General features: G+C 43.7%; 1 protein-coding gene and 1 long non-coding RNA gene across 4 annotated transcripts in view; one reads left to right on the forward strand and one right to left on the reverse strand.

Annotated features, from left to right (window-relative positions):
• The window catches only part of LOC112532652, a 63,190-nt gene extending 51,720 nt beyond the window's left edge, over positions 1–11,470 (reverse strand). For all 3 annotated transcript variants that reach the window (XR_006939561.1, XR_006939559.1, XR_006939560.1), the window contains exon 1: positions 1–11,470. This is a non-coding gene — a long non-coding RNA (uncharacterized LOC112532652).
• The window catches only part of DUSP29 (dual specificity phosphatase and pro isomerase domain containing 1), a 20,960-nt gene continuing 9,610 nt past the window's right edge, over positions 10,319–21,668 (forward strand). Inside the window, exons 1-2 of the mRNA NM_001168006.2 lie at positions 10,319–10,365; positions 16,367–16,573. Coding sequence (NP_001161478.1) covers positions 16,389–16,573 — 185 coding nt within the window. The 5' untranslated portion in view covers positions 10,319–10,365; positions 16,367–16,388. The remainder of the gene's footprint in view (positions 10,366–16,366; positions 16,574–21,668) is intronic.

Raw genomic sequence — 21,668 nt, forward strand, 5'->3', positions numbered from 1 at the left:
CTGCATCTCTGCTATCCCAGATCCTTTTGATCAGGTGTCAAGTATCAGTGCAATAACAATCCATCTGGCCAGTCATACAAAAGCTTTTCAACAGATGAATGCTAATACATCCTTATCAGTCTAGCCATGCTGATGACAGTCATCCCAGTGCTCAGGAATGCTCGCCTGCCAATAAAGATGCTGCTTTGCTTAAAAGAAAAAAAAAGAGAGAGAGGGAGAAAGAGAAAGAGAGAGAGAAAAAGGAAAAAGAAGAAGAAAAAAATGTGTCTACCTGGAAAAAATCACGTCAAGCTAAAAATTCTGTATATTCTAGTAGTTCTCCCATTGCGCTTTTGGAGTGCTCTGGTTATACTGGCCGAGCAGTGCACACTGAAATAGCAGCTTTCAATACATAGCAGATATTTTGAAAAGACAGCAACTGTGCAGGCACAATGATTCACAGAGATGAGAGATTACAGCAGCAAATCCAAGCCAGTTAAAGGAAGTACCATCATAACGTGAAAATTTACATTAAGGCAACTCCCCAGGAACTTTCCCCATGGAAAGCAAGTCAGAACCTTTAAACTTTTTTCTAAATAAATCTTAAGATTAAACTGAAGATTTACACAAACTGCAAGGTTTAAACCTTATCCAGATTTCCTTTAGTACCAGACAAGTTCAGAAGCAGGATCATAACGTTTGCTACGGCAATAGCCACACATGGTTCCAGAATCACAGCTTAGGCTCAGGCACACACACAACTCACGCCTTTCTCCACCTGAGCAAGATTTGTGCCTCTGCCAGCAGCAGATGTTCTGAACTCATCTGTTGTACCCATCCTTCTCCGTCATAGGGCTGTCTCTGTAAAGTGTGAGATCTTTTTATTATTACCATTTATCTTAACATTCATTGTTTTCGTGATTTTCTTGACAAAAGCAATAAACTTATATTTCTCCCCTCCTCTGCCAAGGAAAGCTGAGTTTCTGTGGTAGATTTAGCAGTATGCACCACAATGGGACATGAAAAAGCTACAAAAGCTAAAGCATTGCCACCTGGTACACCACAGACATGTCCTAGGGCTAAAGCAGCTGCAAGTACACGCTGTTTCATTTACTTGGCTATCTTAAAGTGAGCAGTACCAAGCAAAGGTGCATCTATACATACATACATACATACATACTACAGCATTATCAAGATTCTTGACACCAGGACATTTAGCAAAGCTGTTCACTCACCAGCAGCCCAAGTCCCACTTTGCCAGCTTATGGAGCAGTGCTTTGTGAGCTGTCAGCCACAATAAGGTCACTCACACTGCGGTGATTCCCACCAGGCAGGGGAAATGTGACCAGGCCCTGTGTTATCACATATAAAATGATGGAACAAACGTGTGTCTCAATTTGAAAGGAATCATTTACTCACAGATATCACCATAATCAATCGATTTCGTTATTTTCAACATCTGGAAAGACCAAATAATAATGCAATTTATGCAAGGCTTCAGTCTTTGGATGGAAGATTCAACTGCATTAACCTGTATGATGATGTGCGAATCATCCAATTTTTAAGCTATCCTTCAGCAGTGTGGTACACACACACACACACTCACAGAGGAGACTTAGGCTGTAAAAGCAGAGATAACTTTACCCGTCGTCTAAAAGAAAGGACACTGATGTTGTCTGAAGGAACACGCTTGTAACTGTGAAAACAACATTATTTGGTTCTGCAGCTAATAGTATCAATAATCCATGGCATTGAGAGCCATAACTCAAGAATGATTCACAACCCAGGCCTGACACTGGCAGGGTGTGAGATGAGCCCTGACACAGCCAGGTACCAGCCTGCAGCTGGCTAGGGCAGTGCTACGCCTGATGCCACCTCACCAGCCCTCCAGGCTTTCCTCCAAACCTTCCTCTGGTGCTGAGGGATGCTTCAGCCCTGACCACAACCACTGCACTGCTGGGCAACCAAAGAGAAAGGAATGAGGCAGGATGCAGTGGAAACTGCGAGGGACAGATGCCCCAAAACAGCCCAGAGAGCCTCAGCTCATCGTGTCTGAAGGCCTGAGCTCCCACCTTGCCTGTTGCTCTTGAGCATGGTGATGCTTTGCTCAGGTTGTTTTTCAGAAGCATTAATAAGGGCTTGAGGTTTTCACTGCCCTGCCGTGTCTGTCTGAAGGATTTAGGGTGCAAGCTGAAGACTAGCAGTAATTTCTGCCACTGCAGCATAGCAGAGCTCTGGAGACACTGACTGTATTTATAGCAGTCTGAAAATTGCACCTCTGCTCACCAACTGAACCAGTTCCCTGAGCTGAATGCTGCAGCTAATTGAGAGAAGACTGTCATACGGCAGCAGCTAAATTTACTGCTGGGCCTCCAGATTGGGCTGTGCTGACTGCGTTGTGACAGCAGCTCTAAAGGGAGGTCATGCTCATTTCTAAATTTTCCCTCTAGGAACAAGAGTTCTTCTGCATCTGCACTGCTAGGTTTCCATTTATAGCCTTGAACCCTGTGATGTAACCTTTCTTTTTGTTTCCAAGGAAACAATATTTGATGTATTCTACTTTCAAGATTTTCCTCCTTTTGGTTTCCCCCCATCTCTTCTCTCCCTCCTTTTTTTAAAGAGATAAGTCAATAGGTAAAGCTGGACTTATCTGTGCTGTGCAGCACAGCTCTCTTTCTCTCTCAAGCTAGGCTTTTTCACATCACTGGAAAAGTCAAGAGAATTCAGAAATATGCTTAGCAGTAATTTTATGTACTACTTATACACGCTACTTTCCTAACAGTAAATGAGCTACAGTTGCAATAGACAACAACTCCTGCCCTAATTCCTGACAAAATCCAGTTCTGCATCTTGAACACAAATCCTCTTTTCCTGGAAAGATTTCTCAGCCTCTCTCAGCGACCACCCGCCCAGCAACCCCGCAGTTCTGCTCCTCCTGCCTTGCCCTGCCATCCCTCTCCTGGCGGCAGGGAGTTTCCTTCCACCCCCCGCACGCCCCTCTCCAGCACAGGGCGTTTGTCTCAGGGCTGCTGTCACTCTGAGTTCATTTTCATTCACATGAGATCTTCAACATGAATGTTCTTTTAGAACACTTGGCTGTCAGTTCGCAATCTGTAAATTGTGAGATGTATGGGATTGAGGCCATAATTCATACTGAAATCAGCATCTGCAACGGCTGGAATGAAGCGTGCTGAATGGATTCCTGCAGAAATGCAGGTGCTTTGGAGTCTTAGTGGAGGAGCAAAAATCCTCATTGCTAGCATGGTAACGTGGATGGGTTGAAAGGTGTGGGAGAGCCAGGCTTGCCTCACAAGAATGCATATTTTAACACTGCATGAAAATTAAGAGTAGCAATGCTCTGTGGATAAATACTGGTGATTAATTCTGACTGGGAAACAGATGCACTCATTTGTTACTCTCCTGCCTCAGCTATTTAAGACAATAACTAAGCTGGACTGATGGTCTTCTGCGTACAATGAAGTTATGGACAGAAACTTTTAACGCTCTCCATTCAGAGCATAAAAGGATGGGTTAAATCCTGACCTAAAGGAGATGACGTGGACCGAGAACACTCAGTAACAGTTGGTGTGTTGAGGGGGAGAAAAAGCAATAAAGCACATGCTGGATATACAGTCAGCAAATTGTACAGATTTTACACTACCAAAGAAAGGTCAGAAATGAACATGCAAGTTATCTGCAGTCAGCATCTTCCATTTCACAGAATCACAGATTGTGATTTTAGGTCATAAGGGTTGCAGACTAACACCTATCAGCTCCTGTGTCTGTTCCAGGAAAGGTCAGGATCTTTTATTTAAGGTATCTTGTCTTGATCTAGAAGCTCCAAGTCATTCCATGAAATCTCTGACTTGGCAGCAGCAAGGCACACGCAATGGGAAGGCTCCCTTGACCTGCACTTCTGCCAACATCTCTGAATCCCTTTAAAAAATTCATCTCATTTTTTCTTTCCTCAAAACTCTGAGAAATCAAAGGTTTTTCACGCTCCGCGTTCCCGCTGTAAGCTGTTTCAGGAAGTCACTTCTCTCTTCACTAGAAATCTTTACTTTCACCTCAAAAGCATTCATAGTCAGTTTTGTTCCAGAAAGATCACAGCTGTTGTCAAGCCTTCGTATCTCTCAGTCCAACCACAGCTTAATCACCAGACAACGTTGCCGCCCTCCTAGTGGTTTCAGTCTCTTGAACATCCAAAGCAAAAATCACATTTGACAGCAAGGGAAACAGTAGCAAGCTTCAAATGTTTGTCGCTAGGTTCTGTTCATTTACTTCTGAAGCAAAATATTTCTGGTAGCTAAAATGCAGAGCACATTTCATGGTCTGGCAATGCAGTGCTTTAGAGATTGTGGCTCTGTAAAGGAAGAGCTTTATCAAGTTTGTTTGTGTCTCAAAGACACTCCTTGGCACCGGACAGGTCCAATCAGGTCTCAGTAAATCAAATGCTTATTTGATGTCAGTGAAACTAAGATGCAACCGCTGTTTTGCTCAAGGTTGTCAGAAAGCTTTTCGGTAATCACTGTCAGCCAGAATACACGCTCAATTGTTCTTTCCTGCTGCAAGGGGGAAAAAGCAGCAGCTTGCTCTTCCTCAATAATTCCCTCATATTTCATTTCTAATCTCTTAAGCAAATTACAAGTGAAGACCTTTGATGTATGCGCCAGCCAAACTCATTCATTTCTCAGTACTTGCTGGACTAGAGAGGATCTCCCGTTCTTTTGTATGTGGCTGATAATAACAACTTCAAAGCCCCCAGGCATGTGTTAGCTTTCCCTGATTTCCTTTCTAAGTATGTGTTTTGTGGGCCAACACCAGTTAAGACCCATAAACAGCTGCACTTGAATGCCATCTATTAAGGCAGCCCTGCTATCTCTCATAGTGTAACAACTCTGTTTCTACTTCACAGAACTACGCAGTCTGGCTTTTGTATTTTCCCTGAAATAGAGTACCTCATTTCCAACGTTTATGGTGCTCTCATCTTAAAAGAGTCTGGAATCTGATCAAACTCGGAGTAAAAAAGCCATTAAAAGGCACTTGCCCTGAGGTGGTATGGAACATTCCTGTGGATTATGAGGCATTGTTTAGTTGTTGTGGGGTTTTACAACACGAAGTGTGCTTGATTACTTCTATACGGACAGTAGGCTGTAGCTACACCGTACCACGGGGCCAGATGTTTCAAGTGCCTTAGAACAACTGCACCTGAGCCCGTGGTCGGACAAACTTCCCCCAGGCTGGCTCAGAAAATATGAAGAGGGGACATATTTCAAACCAGTTCAAGCTATAAGTTGCAGTTATTCTAATTATTTAGTCTGTTTAACTCATTATCACAACACTTGGAGGCAAAGAGCACAGAAGAGTTAAAAAGAATACTGAATAGTTGCATTAAAAAAAAAGGATAACCACCACCAGAGATAATCTACATTGTAAGAAAAGAAATAGTTTTGGAAAAGCTATAAAACTTTATGCTTCAGGCTTCCAGCCAAGCTTTATCTGAGGAGCAGAGAGATTAAACAGCTCGTCTAGGGGGCAGAAAATGCGTCCCAGAAATAGGGAGCATAGATTTAGCATACCTTCCTTTAAGGTGTTTGTTACTGACCATGGTCAGCAGCACAGACACCGGAACAACAGCACCAGCATGGCAGTTCTCAAGTTCCTCCATTCGCAATGCCAACGAGCCCACACCAAGAAGACAGCAAACATCAATCCAGTTTTGGCTCTCAGCTCCATTTTAAGTCTAGACTTGGCAATGAATACACCATGAGATTACTCTGACCTGAAACCTACTCTCAGCATGTCTGGACAAAGCTGTCTGATCAGAGTTACATACCAAGAATCCATGTTTCATTTTTTAAGCATGCTACGCTTAGGGAATATGTTGTACCACATGCACCTGGAATCTCTGCAGCAATATGTGAGTAAGGACAGATAGAAGAAGAAAAAAGCCTTCTTACCCCAGTGGACACAGAGTAGAAAAAAACAGTGGCACTTTTCCAGCCTGTCATCAAGAGAATTCAAGTGCAATCCTGCGTGCAATTCACCAGCATGTTAAAAACAAAAATATCTTGAATTTTGGCAATGCCACGTTCTGTGAACAATTGGAGGTACCTGATTTTTGGACCTCGGGAGCACATCAGGATGCTCCGCACTGCACATAGCGTACTCACTGGTTAATATTTTCTCTCCATAGGACTTCTCAAGCAGGGGCTCTTCTCACAAGGCTATCTCTCAGCACTGAGAAATAAGGGAGTAAGTAGTTTGGGGCCCCAGACTCTTTCTGTTCTCAGCATTCTGCAGTAGGGGAAAATTACAAGAAAGCCCTCATCCCTTATTTTGCCATTACGGTGCTTCAGGATTTATACTCAACTTAAGTACAAATCACCCAGAACACTTTTTTTTCTGCTGACAGTGAGAGAAAAAGCAGAGAAGAGAACAAGGCTCCTGGCAAAGCCCCTGCCCCAGGCTCTTCCCACCATCCCAGAGAACCTAGGTCATGACCAGGGTCCACCTCTCCTGGCCCCCAGGGACTTTGCAATGCCTCCAGTCTCAAATATTGTCTTATAAACAGAGTCATGACTGCTGGACTATCAGCCCTGCCAGCAGGAAAAACACCAGTAAAAAATTTGATTTCTACCAGGTCAAATCCAAGTTACCATTCTGATAGCACTGCCTAAGAAACTCATAAACAATATTTCTATTGCTCTACTACTTGGACAAACAATATAAACTCTTATCTACAAGAACACATTTATTGACTGAAGAAAAACAACATAAATAGAAACGTACCATAAGCCTATCATTTCTGATAGGTCTTTCAGTTCATCCCCTTCTCAGAGTTTCAGAAATGCTCCTAATGTGCTGGCTTAAATCACTCAAACACTGAAATCCTTGCCCTGTGTACCAAGTCCTCCCTTCTGATTTGATTTGCAGGATGGTCTCCTGAGTCAACATAATTTCGATTCCCTGCTGATAGAAGCTAGCAAAACTGACGTCTAGCTGAAATAAAGCGATGAACACAACAGACAGCACTTATTAAAGACTCAAATATAACTCTGAATACATCATCAGTCAAAAATAAACCACCGATGTTTTCTGGTAATCCTTAACTAGGAGATGAGGAAAAAAGAACAAATTCAGTTCAAGCAGTAGGTTATGCACCCTCCTTGTTTTATGGTCCTGTAGGGCCTACCTCAGCAGAGCCCCAGCCCCTGGCAGGGGCCCTTCAGCCATTCCTCAGCAAAACGAGGGAGTAAACACTGTGCACAACCAGGCTCTCATGCAGGGAAGGTGTTGGACAACAAGTTTTATGTAGTGCTGCATAAACACCAATTGACTTCAGCAAGAATCAGAGGTACACGGCACTTTGTGAGGAGGGTGCACAGTCATCTAAAACATTTCTCTCTATCTGCAGTAATCAAAACAAGTTATAGCTAGGCTACAGCTATACGTCTAGTTTGAAGACTGCTCATCTGTGCAAGAGAGAACCATCTGGATTTACTTTACAGCTAACTTTAAAACATATATATATAAAGTTTCTTAAGTTTTGCCAAACAACTGGAATCGTAATGGTTTCTGCATGCTGTTCACATCTCAGTACAGCTGCAATTGTCCATTAGGACAGTCTCATAATTATACACTTATTCTTCCCATGCAATTGTTAAAAATCTTGCTTTTCCAAATCCCAGCATATTTTGTAGCAAAGAGGAAATCTCCCAGTCCACCAGGTTGGAGTGGGGGAGGGAAGTCTTTTAAAGAAGAACTTTACTCAAAGCTTTTACTTTCAACTAACGTTTAAGTTTCAAACCTTAGAAAACAGAATGTCAGGTTTTTCCAACTGGAGCTCTAGTGTGGTCTGGCCAGAAATCTATCATTTCTCTCCCTTCTCCTTTTCTTCAGCCAGTGTTTGTGGAAGAAATTCAGTCCTCCTAAGATTTAAAAAAAATAAAAAACTAAAAAAGTAGCTTTTGCTCCCCCCTCTCCTTTCCTCCCTCCTGAAGGGACTTCAATTCTCATCCTTCCCACAGCTGTGGCATCCTTCCAGCCAAGGTAGTGCTCATTCCACTTGGGTGTCCTCCTTTCTGCCACCTAAGTCTTTGTGTTTTATCTAGAATATTAGTTGTGAGGGCTAGAAGTTGCCTTTTGTTATGTATCTGAGCAGTGTCTGGCACTCTTCTTGGTTGGTCCTATGACACTTTTAGAGTACTCATGAAGAATAAAGGGACAAAGAGTTTTGCTCCAGGGCAATGCTCTGACTGGTGCTGATGTAGTTGCTTTGTTCAGCCGGAAGAGTGGGACCAGTGGGTGAGCACAAGTGAGAGCTGAGCCCCACCAGCACAGACAGCCCTAGGGAGAGGAGCAAACCAGGCGTTCAAAGGGCCATCAGCTTAGCCAAGACTTTCAGAACTGACCAACAACACGGCAAACATCTGCTTCCAAGAGCCCAAGGCAACTCTTCAACTTCTCAGAGGGCAGGTGCTTACCTCTTTCAAAATAAGAGCCTGCCTGCCACGTTTCCCAAAGTGTTTGGGCTCCAAAGCAATCTAACTCGTCAGCTGTTCTCAAAACATCTCGGCAGCTAATATTTTTTACCTAACAAAAGCAAAACTAATGGAAACACACACAAACGTTCCCCAAAATAGAACACTTTTCCAGGAGGTGAATGATCCCTCCCTACACACTCTCAGGACCCTACGGAGAGGGGCACAAGGGCTCGCATTGTTTTGACAGCCAGGCAGACAAACAAATACTTCTGTTTCAGCTTAATATTCCTGGCACTCAAAATGTCAGCCCGAAAAAACAATACCACAAGACACTGCCGTGCCATCGGCCTGACATCAGAAAGACAACCTGGTGGGGCGACAGCCGGAGGGAAGCAGGAGGCCGCTGCCATCCCCACGCAGTGCTCAGATCTGCACCTCACGCGGTCTCTCCTTGCCTGTGCTGCCATATCACTTTACCCATATTCCCCCGGACTGGGTCGCCTACAGGGATAAAAATAAAGCAACCCATGTTAGTTTCTGTTATATAGGGTCTGTATCTCCTCCTCCACCCAAGTTTCTCTGTTATCAGTATAGAATTAATTTCCACAACAACCTCCTGAGGTGACTTAGAAGGCACAGCGGGTTCCTAACGTCTAAGCTCTCTCGCATTTTAAGAGTGACTGTCTGAATAATTGGCAGGGAGGAGTTTGGCCCTTCGGTAATACAAAAACTTGGCCGGAGTGCTGCTGTTAGCATAAAACAGCAGCGGGTCCAGTGCCCAGAACTTGAACTGAAGCTGTTTGTTATTCCTTCACATCTGTACTGCAGTATTAGCCACAGCCACGACCAAGGCTGGGCCTGCTCCTTCTGGAAATGAATTTTAGCTTTTAACAGATGGAGTAGCAGAGGTGGCTGCACTCTCATTAAAACCCCCTAAAAGACTGGAGCTAGGGTCTGTCTGAAACTTAATGGCACCTACCTTGTGCTTGGGGTGCTTTTGGAAAAAAAAAAATGACACAAAATGCATGGGTAACCTAAGCTTTGGTTACAGGCACTGGCATGCACAGCAGGCCACTTCTTTCTTAAAAGAGATGAGAGAAGACTCAATGTGTATTCATCGACAACTAGTCCATTGAGGGCATGAGGTCAAGGCTGAAGGCAAAGCCCCAGAACAGGTTGCCCAGCCACTGTGTAGCTGGTCCCAGCAAGGCACACCCCAGCACACCTTCACGCCCCAGGGGACAGCCTGAGTGGAGGTAATGCCTTCCTGTGCTGGTGGTAGGAGTGCTTGTGTTCACCTTCCACCTGTGTACCTCCTCCTCTTTCTGTAAAGTTCTGCCACATCACCAGAGCTCCATGCCACTTTCTAGGTGGAAAAAAAGCATTTCAGAAGTCATATTGATACTGAGAGCGGCAGCTGGAGGAAAACAAGGCAGCAGGTAGTGCAGGTGTGCAAGCAGGGCATGAAGATCTCTGCACAGCATGGAGGTCACCCCACTGCTGTGCCAGTGCCAAATCACCCATGCACAGCATGGCAGGAAGCAGAAGGGAAATGCTCCCAGCACATTTGCCGTGGTAAACTTGGCACCGGGCTTGACAAAAGGACAAGAAGATAAAAGGATTGTTTCTGTGTTATTATAGTCGACCCACAGACATCCCATTATCAGTTTCACTGAGGCTAGGTAACTAAATTGCCAGGTTTAATGTTTCAGGTGACATCAGGGAATACTTTTACCAGCAGATGCAAAGACCGTCCTTTGGAGTGGGTAGCACTGAAGGTCAGAGTCAGCAAATCCTACTCTAAAAATAGGCTCCAGATTCAAAGTTTGTAAGACTTCTTTTGTCGCCCTGCCACACTCCACAGAGCCCAGCCACCTCGAGCACCTGCCCAAGCTCCCAGGTAAGCCTGACCAATACTCATTTTCTGCTGTATTTCTTGAGCCCCTTTGCTTCCTTTTATAGCTTAGTCTGGCAAGTCAGGGAGAGGAGTGAGAACTGGAAACCCTTCCAAGGCAGCTGCCTAGTACTGCAGCAGAGGGAAAAAGGCTATTACAGAACCAAAAAGTTTTAGGAAACAAAATTTATGATTTAAACTAAATGAAAAAATAAAGTGTCTCTATTACAGAAGCGACTTGATAAACCGGGAAATAAGGTACAGCAACTGGATTTATCTTAGAGGAAGAACTGAAATTTTAACAGATAGGACTCAACATGCAGTTTTCCAAGTGTTCTGTGACACACATCCCAGGATATTTTTCTTACTCTTTGATAATTGCTCCACCCTCCTGCTGAAGCTAACTTTTCCAATTCAGTTACCATTCTCTCAGATGATGCTGTGTTTTAAGTTTCTTTGGGCACTCCCAAAAATATTTAACAAAATCTCAGCTTACTCTGTTTTAAATTAACCAGTTCAGGCAACAAAGAATGAGAGCAAAAGTAAGTTTTTAAAAAGTCATCAGTGGCTCAGAAATTAATCGAAATAGTTGGTGAGTTTTGAATATTCACAGCAGGGAGGTTTGGGAAATAATTACACAGAAGCTATGATTCTTCTAGCTCTAAATCGTTTAAAGACGAATGCATTGCAAGAACAGTTTTACAGTCTTTGAATGCTTCAAGCATAAAAATGCAGGGGTAAAATAAAGGAACTGAAGTGAATGACTGCTTTTGGTGAATACTGGGATAGAAACAGGAACATGGGATTATGTAATTCTTCAATTAAATACACTGCACGTATCCAAGGATTTCCAGTTTGTATGTACAGCACTTAGCTTAATTCTTTTGGGGCTCTTTTTATAACAAGATTTTTTTGTAAAGACTTGCTCCTCCTTCCAAGGAATATCTGTACAAAATTAATATTTTTTTGGTCTTGTGTTAGAAAAAAAACCATCCGAGGAACCTTTGGTGTACAGCACTTCATTCCTCTGAGGTACAGCAAGCGCCAGGTTCATGCAGGAAAGCACACAGCTCTCGGTGGCTATTGCTAGCATTGCTAGCTATTTGCTAGCAAAATGTCATTGGGGTGGCATAACAGGGAGCACCGCTTTTGAATTCATCTAGCTAAATCATCCAACAAAGCAAGCTTTTGTTGCTGCAGCTTGCAAGCTCTCAGCTCAGACGATGCACTTCGATCATGAAATATGTAGAAACCAAAGCACTGTTTATATTCCTCCCGAGTGTAAACACTGCACTCCAGACAGCATGCACATTAACTTCTGCAAGAACTTTCCAGTGCATAAAACAGCCCTGTGCTTAGTCATACTCAAAAAGGGTAAGTACTTTTTTTGTCCTGAAAGGAAGCATGTAGCTTGCATGCTGGCTAGAAGGGAAAGAACAAACATTTTCTTAAGAATTCGGGAACTTACTTGATAGATCCTCTCTTGCTCTTCTTAAAGACCTGCAGTTATTTGAGCTCATTTTTGTCTCCCTTTAACACTGAGGAAGTGCTTATATGGAGAGCAGTCAGTATGTGGGATTCAAGCCCTCACACACCTTTTTGAAAGTGTAAGAGAAGTGGCACTCTCCATCCTTACCTCCTCTCAGGTACTTCCCCTCTCATTACGGATGCTGTTCCTCCACGGCCTTATCTGAGGTGGTTATTAAACTGGAAAAATAGAAGTAAATAAAAATAAAAGCATTATTTTTGGAGTTGTTGGGAACACACAGAGGTGTGTTGGACCCCTGGAAGATTGCTGCCCCCTGATTTCAGTGTTTTCTGATTTCAGCAAAACTGAATTCCTCCTGATAAACAAACACTTAAATATGTTAGCTTTCCACACAACATCAAAGCAAATGGCAAATGTTTTCAATAACAAGCACTTCGCACACAAAAAAACATTTCTTAACTGTAATTACAGAATAGTTTTTTTCCTTATTTTATGGTTCATCTTTCAAGTTTAATGCTCATAGCAACAAAAAAATCCTATCCTTCAGGTGCTTTGAGGATGCTGATGACCTTTCATTCCCAGCTAAGCCAGCTGGGTATACCTGCTTGGTATACTCAACAAGAAGTACCTTTTAGTTAATGCCTGTTAGATAAGTAGCATCTGAGTGCAAAACTGAAGCTGGCACACTTACATACACCAAATTAGATTTAATAAAGCCAGCATCAAAAGAGCTTCACAGGCAAAGGTGGCCAATGTCATATGGGCTGGGAGAGCTCCCAAGAGCAGGGAACACGGGTGGTAAAGAATGTAAACTATTCTGCCATATAAGTATGGGTTGAAGTAGGCAGCAAGGCTAGGAAGTCCTGTGGCCAATATTGGGCATTCCAGAGCAACTAACAGCATTGCAGCTGTTTCTTTTGAAGGAAAGAGCAAAGCAAATCACTATCTGCCTCCATTTTCCTTCCCATTTTTTATTTGTTTAGCCCCTCTTGTTGCATGTTTGTACAGCATGCCACCACCGTTGGGCTCTGACCTTACCTGGGATCGACAGCCTCTGGCACACAGGCAGGTAAATTAGCAGCCAGAGTCCATTTGCTTGGGGCAACAGCAGCTATGTTGTCGTGAACTCCTCCTGGGCCAGGGAGGGGTGCAGGAAAGAAGGGCAGAAGGTGCAAAGTTTCTTGCAAGGGACAAAGACAAAAGCAGTCTTTTTCTCTGCATCTCTTTTTGTTTTTTTCTTTTGGTTTTTTGTTTCTCTTCTATAATTTCTACAGCTCACTTGGATCTTAACACTCAAGCACGCATAAATCTTGCCAAACTGTTTGGCATCTTTATACACAATGCTAAGCCTTGTGCAGCACAAAAAGCCAAAAATATTAAGAAATATAGTATTTTGTGATGCACAAAATGACTTATGGCTTTCAGTTTCATCGTGCTCAGAAACTGCCACATCTGGAAAACCAGTATTAGAAATGCACACGCTGTCACTGAAGCTCTGACGTGCACACCCAAACATGAACCTCAGTCCCTCCATCATCTGTGGGATTACCAACCAGTACTGCTTGTGGCTGGTGCCTCCAAAACCCTCCTGCAGTTTGGGGTAGCAGGACATATCCTTCCAGTTGCCCAAATTTGGAACAGAGCCCCCACACTCTGCAACTTCCCATGGCTTTCCTGGAAATGTAAGTTTAATCTGAGTAGCTTAAGGGACCAAGAAGAAGGGGCAGAAAGGAAACCTTTAATGGCTGTATCGCTGCTTCAGCTACCAGACTGTGTTCCCTCTGAATTAAACAGCAGACAGACTGGCAGATTTTCTTTCCTCCCTCCTTGTTTTGTTAAAAATAAAATAAGCTAAAAAGCACTAAGCAATTCCATTTGGCAGCTGTAGAGTGGATAGCGAGCATAAAGAAGAGATTCCTTTGCTGTGCCTAATAGATGCTGCTTATCCAAATTAGCCACACAATTACTTCTATCAATGCAAAAATAGTTTAATGTTTTTTTTTTTCTAGTGCACAGCACTCGAGAACAACTTAAAATGCAGTGTAATTTGCCACAGTGTACGTCCTGAAGTGGCTCGCTAATGAAAAGAGGATTAACTCTCCATTATTCTGAATTACCATTTTGTGAAATCACTAACAATATTTTCACTTATACACGTATAACCCAAGGGGGAGAAATATTCCAACCATCCAAATGATTAACAAATAAAATTCATTAGATAACATGCACTTTAGTCTTATTTATGAAGAGAAAGATTGGGGTATAAAAATGCAGATGACTGAATTTTTTATCATCTTTGTTCTGATTTTACACTTAAGTCCATGACAGCTTAATTGGTGAGCGGCAGTGCTGCAGTATTATGTTCACAACCAAGAGTGAGAAGCAGAACCTGAAAAATGAGACAGGCAAATTGTGTTGGATTGAGAAGGTGCCCTGGTCCCAGCGAGGCGTCCCTGGCACACAGCTGGGACCAGCACAGTGAGGAAGGAGCCAGGGGTCCCTCGCACAGCAGAGGGCCATCCTCACCCCAAAGAGCTTTCACACCTGAAGTATGTTTCCAGCACCAGGTGGGGCCTTCCAGCCCACAGAGAGCACAGCCTGTGGCTGGGACCTGCTCCAGGCAGCCCTGGAACTCCCCCACATCAGCCGAACACCTGTGGGGACCCACTGCCCCTCAAAAGGCACTCAAGGCTTTGCTGCCAGGGCTTGCGTTGGCCCAGCGGTCACATTTAAATCCACTACAGTGCCAGAAATCCTAACAATGCCCTTTTTAGTCTAAAGAGGGCTGGCCTAGGGAACAGTCTCCTCTCAGCTCTGCTTGGTCTACACAGAGCAGTCAATAAGAATGAGGTGTTATAACTGGTTCCTGGAGAGACGCAAACCTTTCTGTCCCCCCCAACCAAATGCTTCATGGTAATTCATTCCAGAGCTCAAGCAGCACACCAGCACCTTCTCCCCTCTCCCTTCCTATGAAACTCCATTACTTTACACTTAGTCTAGAATCAGATCTGAAATACTTATCAGAGGAATTTCAACTGATGTTTGTGCTCTAATTCAATTTTAAAATCCCTGCAGGAGGTAACAGTGGCAAGGAATAAAGAACATAAAATTCAGGGAGCACATGGCTTCCCAGGACACAGAGATGAGCATTTCTCAGCAGAGCTCTTGGAGAGCATTTAACTGAACTTCAGACTGAGTCGGTTTCACAAAGATGCAAAACAAACGTTTGCAGGTATAACTGTCCCATTTTGAGGTCTGCAATCTAAGAGCAGGGCTACTGGTGTAACAAACACTGGACTTAATTACTAATCTCATTTCTTTCTCTTATTCCCCTTTGTTTCCTTCCCTCCCCTTTTATGGAGCCCTGAATAAACGCTGTCAGTCCCTCAGCATCAAGGCTCTCATGCTAGGATCACTTCTTACTAGACAAACAGTCTCTTATCAAGTTCTGGATAACAGTCCTTTCACTCTCAAAGTCCAGCATTCTCATAGTCCAGCATTACTTCACTGAGTCTGCATACAGAGTTAGCATAATCTGAAGGAAGGAGGGCTTTCCTAGGGAATGGCTCCTGGAGGCACAGGAATGGGACCTCACTTTGCTCAAAGGCACACAGGACTGAGTGCGAGGCAAGTAAGCTAGGAATTAATCCTCAGAGCCTCTTACACATCTCAGAGGACCACTTAGCTAAACATCATCATGTTTTAGGAAGCTCAGCTGAAAGACAGATCCCCTTACCAGTGAAAGCAAGCCAGTTTTTGAACAAAGGTGTACATATGCCAGACAAAAACTGACTCCACAATCTTGCCTAGTTTTGGAGTTGAAAAACAGGAATTATTTGGCTTTATCAAGTTCTGCTGAGAAACAGAACATGACAGGCACAGAAGAGTCCAAGCCGAAGAACAAAACCCTCTGGGAATGTGGGATGTCAGTGAAAAATGGTCCTCCTGCTTGCAGAAATTCTCTACAAATAGCCAGATTTTTGTCTAGAAATGGACACAAACAGCACCAGTGGCCAACACACAAAAACATGTGGGACTCTCTCTGCAAATTTTTCTTCAAGTTGTCAAAAACTTAGAAACAAAAGTTACTGGAGAACCTCTCGACCTAAAGGCACCCAGCACATTGTATGGGGATGCCATCTGCCTTCCCTGGCTCCTGCAGCGGCACTGCACCTGTATGGATCCAGGTTAAAAAAGAAAAAAAAAAAGGAAGTGAGCCTGGAGAAGATGAAGTCCTTGAGCCCAGCCTGGTAAAGGAATCATTTTTCAGTCAGTGGCTGCAGGAGAAGTGCTGCTAAAAGAAAAAGCCTTGCTCACAGAAATAGCCTACAAGGTTCACTGTTTAGGGCTGCATTAGGATCTTGAAAAAGTAGAACTGGTGTGCTCAGCAACCACCTGACACCTGCTCACAATGTGCCCCACTGCACCTGGCCAGCGCTGCTCTGAGCGCCATAGCTGAGTGGAACTCACAGGCTTTGTGCTTCCTCATCCTAGCGTTCTGTTTGCATTGTGTTCCAGCCTCCTGCACGGCCCAAGCTCCATGGAGAAGATGTCATCGGCAGGTTTGAACGTCGGGAAGAAAAATGCATACACAGCGGTCAAAGTGGATCCTGATGGGGATTACTGTACCCCAGGGGCATTTGAACTGGAGCGGCTCTTCTGGAAAGGATGCCCAAAGTACACTCACGTCAACGAAGTCTGGCCCAACCTCTACATAGGAGATGAGTAAGTGTTCACGGTACTGCTGCACAGACGATGAGTAAGCTCACGAAGTACATATCTGTATTGGAGATGAGTAAGCTGCGCTAAGTGCAGACCATAAACAGCTGAGCAGTTTCGTTTCTCCTCCTACCCTTTAGCTAGTCTTTATCAGTGATGCCCGTTTTGATGTGCTACTGACAGCTGCCAGAGTTGGCAGAGCACCCTGCTGCCACAGTCCTTCCAGAACACCAGCACACAGCTCGGGATGCTGCTGCTTCAAGGAAGCACTGGTCAGGTGCAGAGGGGCTAAAATGGGGCCAAAGAGCCATCCTGGCAGTGGTGTGGGCTGCTCAAGTTAAAGTCAGTCATAACTCATTTCAGAATCGCTCAGTAACTTGTCATTTATCTCCAAGTGAAAGTCTCCTCACAGTTACTCTGACTGAAGGACACTGTCTAGACCTGTTGTACCACAGCTTCAGTTGGTTTGAGACTAAAATGTAATTTCTGAAAAGTGACTGAAGAGACAGCTGAACCTGCTGTGGTGTTTCTGTGCTTCCAAGCCTGTGCTTGCGTACACAGAGTGCTCTGCATCTCCAAATGGCTCCAGAGATTAAAACAGATGGTACCCTGCGGAAGGGCAGAGATGCAGAGTTGCATCTCACTGATCACACCAAATATGATTTTGGGAAAAAAACAAAAAACAAAAAACCCCAAACACCTAAGCCTGCAAGATGGACTTAGCACTGCAGAACACAGGACTAAGCCGAAACAGGCTATTCTGACACAGAGCCAGCTGCTGCAGGAGGCAGGCCATCAAAAAACCCCCAAACCAAACCCTGAGCAGAGCAAGAGAGCTTTTCTTACCCCTTAGGCACTATTGGTACACTTCCCACTTTCCTCAACACCCTTCCCAAACATGACATCTACTTTACATCATCACTGTAAGGCACAAGCAGCAGTCCCGCTGACTCCAAAGCTCTCAATAATTTTTTTTAAAGGTCCTAAAATTCATCTGTTGCCAGCTTATAAAACGAAAGATATACAATCTTGGAAGTTACGAGGCTCCTAATATCATCGACCAATTACTTCTGTGGTGCCAGAGGCAATAGAAAGACACGAGATCTGGGCTTGAACCAAACAGAGGCTGTCACTTGGAGGAAAAAAAAAATCTTAAGCTTTCTCAAGAAAAGAGAAAATGGGTTTGAGTTGTCTTCTTCCTATCCTACCCTGCCACTCATTAGATATTTCTAGCTCAAGATTCAGTGAAAATAACAGCCTCTTCTGGTATTAATTCCCTACTTCTTCATTCAGTCACCAGCATTATTCTGAACGAAGCGGTTAGAAGAATTTGCCTTGTACCTCTGTGATGAAGCTGCAACTCTGCCCTCTGAGCAATGAGGAGACAACCTGTCTCTGCAGTCTCCAAGCCCAGACACTGCCCACCAACTGTCTCTCCTACAACTGTTCCTGTAATAGGAGCTTGTTACACCTTGCAATGGAATCAACCCTAAGAGTTGTCACTGAATAAAATACACACCTTCACTCAGGGCAAACTAACCAGAGAAAACAAGCTGCTAGTACCAACAGAGATGAGAAAAGAATTGGGGAACAGGTGGTGAGGAGAAACAGAAGTAAAGCTTTGCAGGAAATGGGGCTCCCAGCAAGGGGATGACTATCAGCAGCCGGGGCTGATTAAAACGCTGAGGGCAAACGTGATATCCAGTATCAGAAAACCTGAGACAAGAGCTGGTCTGCAGGCAAGATGCAGCTCTCACAACCAGAACACGCATTTGATCTGAAGCAGGCAGCGTCCAGGCACCTTTAATATCTTTCCTCAGCCAGCTCCACATCTTACTTCTGACCAACAGCTTCCCCTTCGGAATGGCAGGGGTTTTGTATTATTTTAAGATCTCACTGTAGCACTGGTCGCCAAAGAGCTGCCATGGAGACGTGAACAGATGTTGGGTGTATTTGCATCCTTAGCCATGCTAAATTAAGGTTGATCTTAAAAGAATTTAGTGGAGCTCATCAACAAAATCAAGTGAACACACACACACAGTTTATCCTCAGAGCCTGTGCTTCATTCCTGCCTCCTGCATTTACAAGGTTAACAGGACTTGTGACTGCTTATGGAAATGCTAATTAATTACCCTGACTACATAACCACATCTTCCATCTAATGCAACACAGGCTATCGAGGAGCCCTGTGAGGCCACTCAGTGCCTTTGTTACAAGGCTTCGCTGCAGATGTTGCCCAGAGGCAATGAAATCTCCACGAGCCTGTCAGGCCCAGAATAATCAAAGCCTCAAAATATAACATGCTGTGTTCAGCTCCAATTGAAATTTTCCTCCAGCAAGTTCCAAGGACTTTTAAAGACCACGCACTGGAACTTGCAGGAGACAGCCCAGCGATAGGAATAAAGCATACTTTGCCAAGATTTTGATTCATCTGCTACCAGGATTAGCACTTGCCTGTGTCTTCCTCACGTCCAGACGCCTTCTGAGGAGACAGAAAAGCAGCTCTGTCTCGCTTCCATCTCTCAGTGGTCACCAGGTTACTTGCATGGGCAGTTTTACTGACTAATCTCAAGCCTGCTTGGTTCACCACAATCTCATGGAAAGTGTCTCCCAGAAATGCAGCTTGTAGTTTCTCCCTTGTGGCTTTTCTGCAACTGCCTTGTTGCCCAAGATGATGTTTGTGATTCCATATTTCCTAATTTCAAAGAATGCGTTAGCCAAAGACCTCCTATGATTGTGACTTCCTCCTAGCCACTCTCGAGCTCTCGTTAGGATTTAAGGCGTGATCACCATTTCAAGTCTTACTGTGCTCCCAGACTACTCCCAGGAAGCGTTCTGGAGACTAATTCTTCATAGGTTAAATATGAAAGACCAATTTTTAGTCAAAGAGGTGAACTGGGCTCACACTTCAAGAGAGTGAAGGTCTGTGCTTCTTTCTGTAGAGGCTCAGGACTTTTGAATTTGAGAAGTAATACAGGTGAAGTTCCATAAAACACACAGGTAGCTCAACACCTACAGTCTGAAGCCTATGATAACTGAAATACATAACTAAAATTTACACACTGGCTTCCCTCATGCTCTCCCTTTTCCCCAGAGGAAAAAAAAAAAAGATTTCCAAGTGATGAAGTACAAAGACAATTTATGCTAATCTAGAAGAAAACAGATGGGGCTCACTTAGAGTAACAAATAGTTACCTCCCACTGGTTAGCATTATGAACTTCTAGGACTTATAAGATATTAATCATACAAAAATAGGAGTGCATGTATATTTTATAACAATACTCACGAGGACATAAAGGACATGAGAATCTGACAATTTTAACAGCAGTTTAAAATCCAGAAAATCAGATCTGTAACACTGGACAAAAAAAAACCTCTTAAAGCACCATTTCCAAGACAAGTAACACTTGTCATCTACCCTTCTGGTCTTCCCAAGGCAATATCCCAGGCTGCAGATGATTTCTAGCACTTGATGTGGCACAGAAGCGACTGAAGTTGGGACTAGGAACTGGCTTGATGCCTTTGCTATATAGAAAGCTGAGAGGAATTTCCTTTATCTGTGTTGTGTCACTTGCAAAAACACACATATGCAATTAAAAAAAAAATAAAAAAAAATAAAAAAAACATCCACCATTTGGGAATAGAGGAACATGGACTGCTAAATCTTTTTCTATTACAAGTTATGAAGATCTTGTTCAGTACTTTCAGTGGTAGCAAAATTCTTCTAATTCACACTGAACAGGAGGTATCCACAGAAACGGAGCAACACCTCGGAAGGAAATGGGGATACAATGCTCCACTATCGCTGATTCCCTCAGTGCTAGAGTTACCAGGGGAAATTGGGTCAGTATTATTAGAAATTCTCAACACCTCTCCTCAGCGGGGAGAACTGCCAGATTTTCTTTAAAAAAGAAAGAAAAAAAAAGCATCAGTGTTGCCTATATTCAGGAAGCTTCTTTCTGACACTGACCATCTGGTACGTTATCATCCTGCATCAAGCATGTTAAAAAAATGGGAAAGTTTGAGAAGGATGGTTCCTCTTCTAGTAATGTGTTGCCTCAGATTTCCTTCTGTTTTGTCAATCTGGGTCACGTCAATCTATGGGTTTTCACAGCCTATACTGAAACATGTTTGCATTGCTTCAACCTTCACATGAAGATTAAGAGACTAGGCTCTACTTGCAGCTCATAAACGCACACACCAGTTGTAGTCAGCCAGCACCAGCTATGAAGAGCTGACTTACCTGTGGAGTGAGCTGCTCTGCCCATTTTGCTCACGAGGAGTCTCGCAGGATTCCTTCCCTTCTTTTAGATGCAGCTGGGTTTTTGTCCTGAGCCACCTTCTCTTCTCTTTGTTAGCTGCTGGTAAATACTTCATACTTCCCATGAAGGTTCAGGCTGCTGTGCCTGAAAGTTGTTTTTCCCTCTCTTCCAGCTCCACTGGCTTGAGCATCTTCCTGGCAGAAGCAGCCAGGCACCAGCTTGTTAATGGCGGTATTTTGAAAAGAGAGGAAAGGGATTTGGTACACTGGAGATGATAAATTAAAAGGAAGGATTTTCTTTTACATTGTAGCTACTTACGTTGCTGCGTCCAGAATGCTGAATTTACTGTGGTGCTTGCTCACAAGAAAAACTTGTGAAGATCTTCACTTTAAAACTGACAGAGGGCACAGTTAAGTCTCGGGCAGCCCTTTACCTGCCCTTGCACAGCCTAAAAGATGTAAATATTCCTTCGGGAGCCGTCTCCAAGTGGATGACATTTTTGTTTGGGCCAGTCGCTCCCTCTTGGTGATAGTCCAATATTATGAATATATCCCTATGTGAAAGTTACTCTCTCTCTCATTTTCTTTATTTAGGTGGCATTCCCATATTGAAGCACTCCCCCTTGCCTCAGAACTTTAAAAACATCTTTATGAGTCCATCTGTCCTACAGTAAACGCAGGGTCTGATTCAGCAAAGCACTGAGTTTTTGCTCACCCTGCTTTGCTATCCAGAGGGAGACTTATGGGTGTGTTTAACTTTTAGCATATGTTTATGTGCTCTGAATTAAAGAGCTAATGAGTTTTTATATGGGACCAATCTGCCCGGTTCATCTCTTACTA

Source organism: Gallus gallus, chromosome 6, assembly GCF_016699485.2.
Source record: "Gallus gallus isolate bGalGal1 chromosome 6, bGalGal1.mat.broiler.GRCg7b, whole genome shotgun sequence".
NCBI lineage: Eukaryota > Metazoa > Chordata > Aves > Galliformes > Phasianidae > Gallus > Gallus gallus.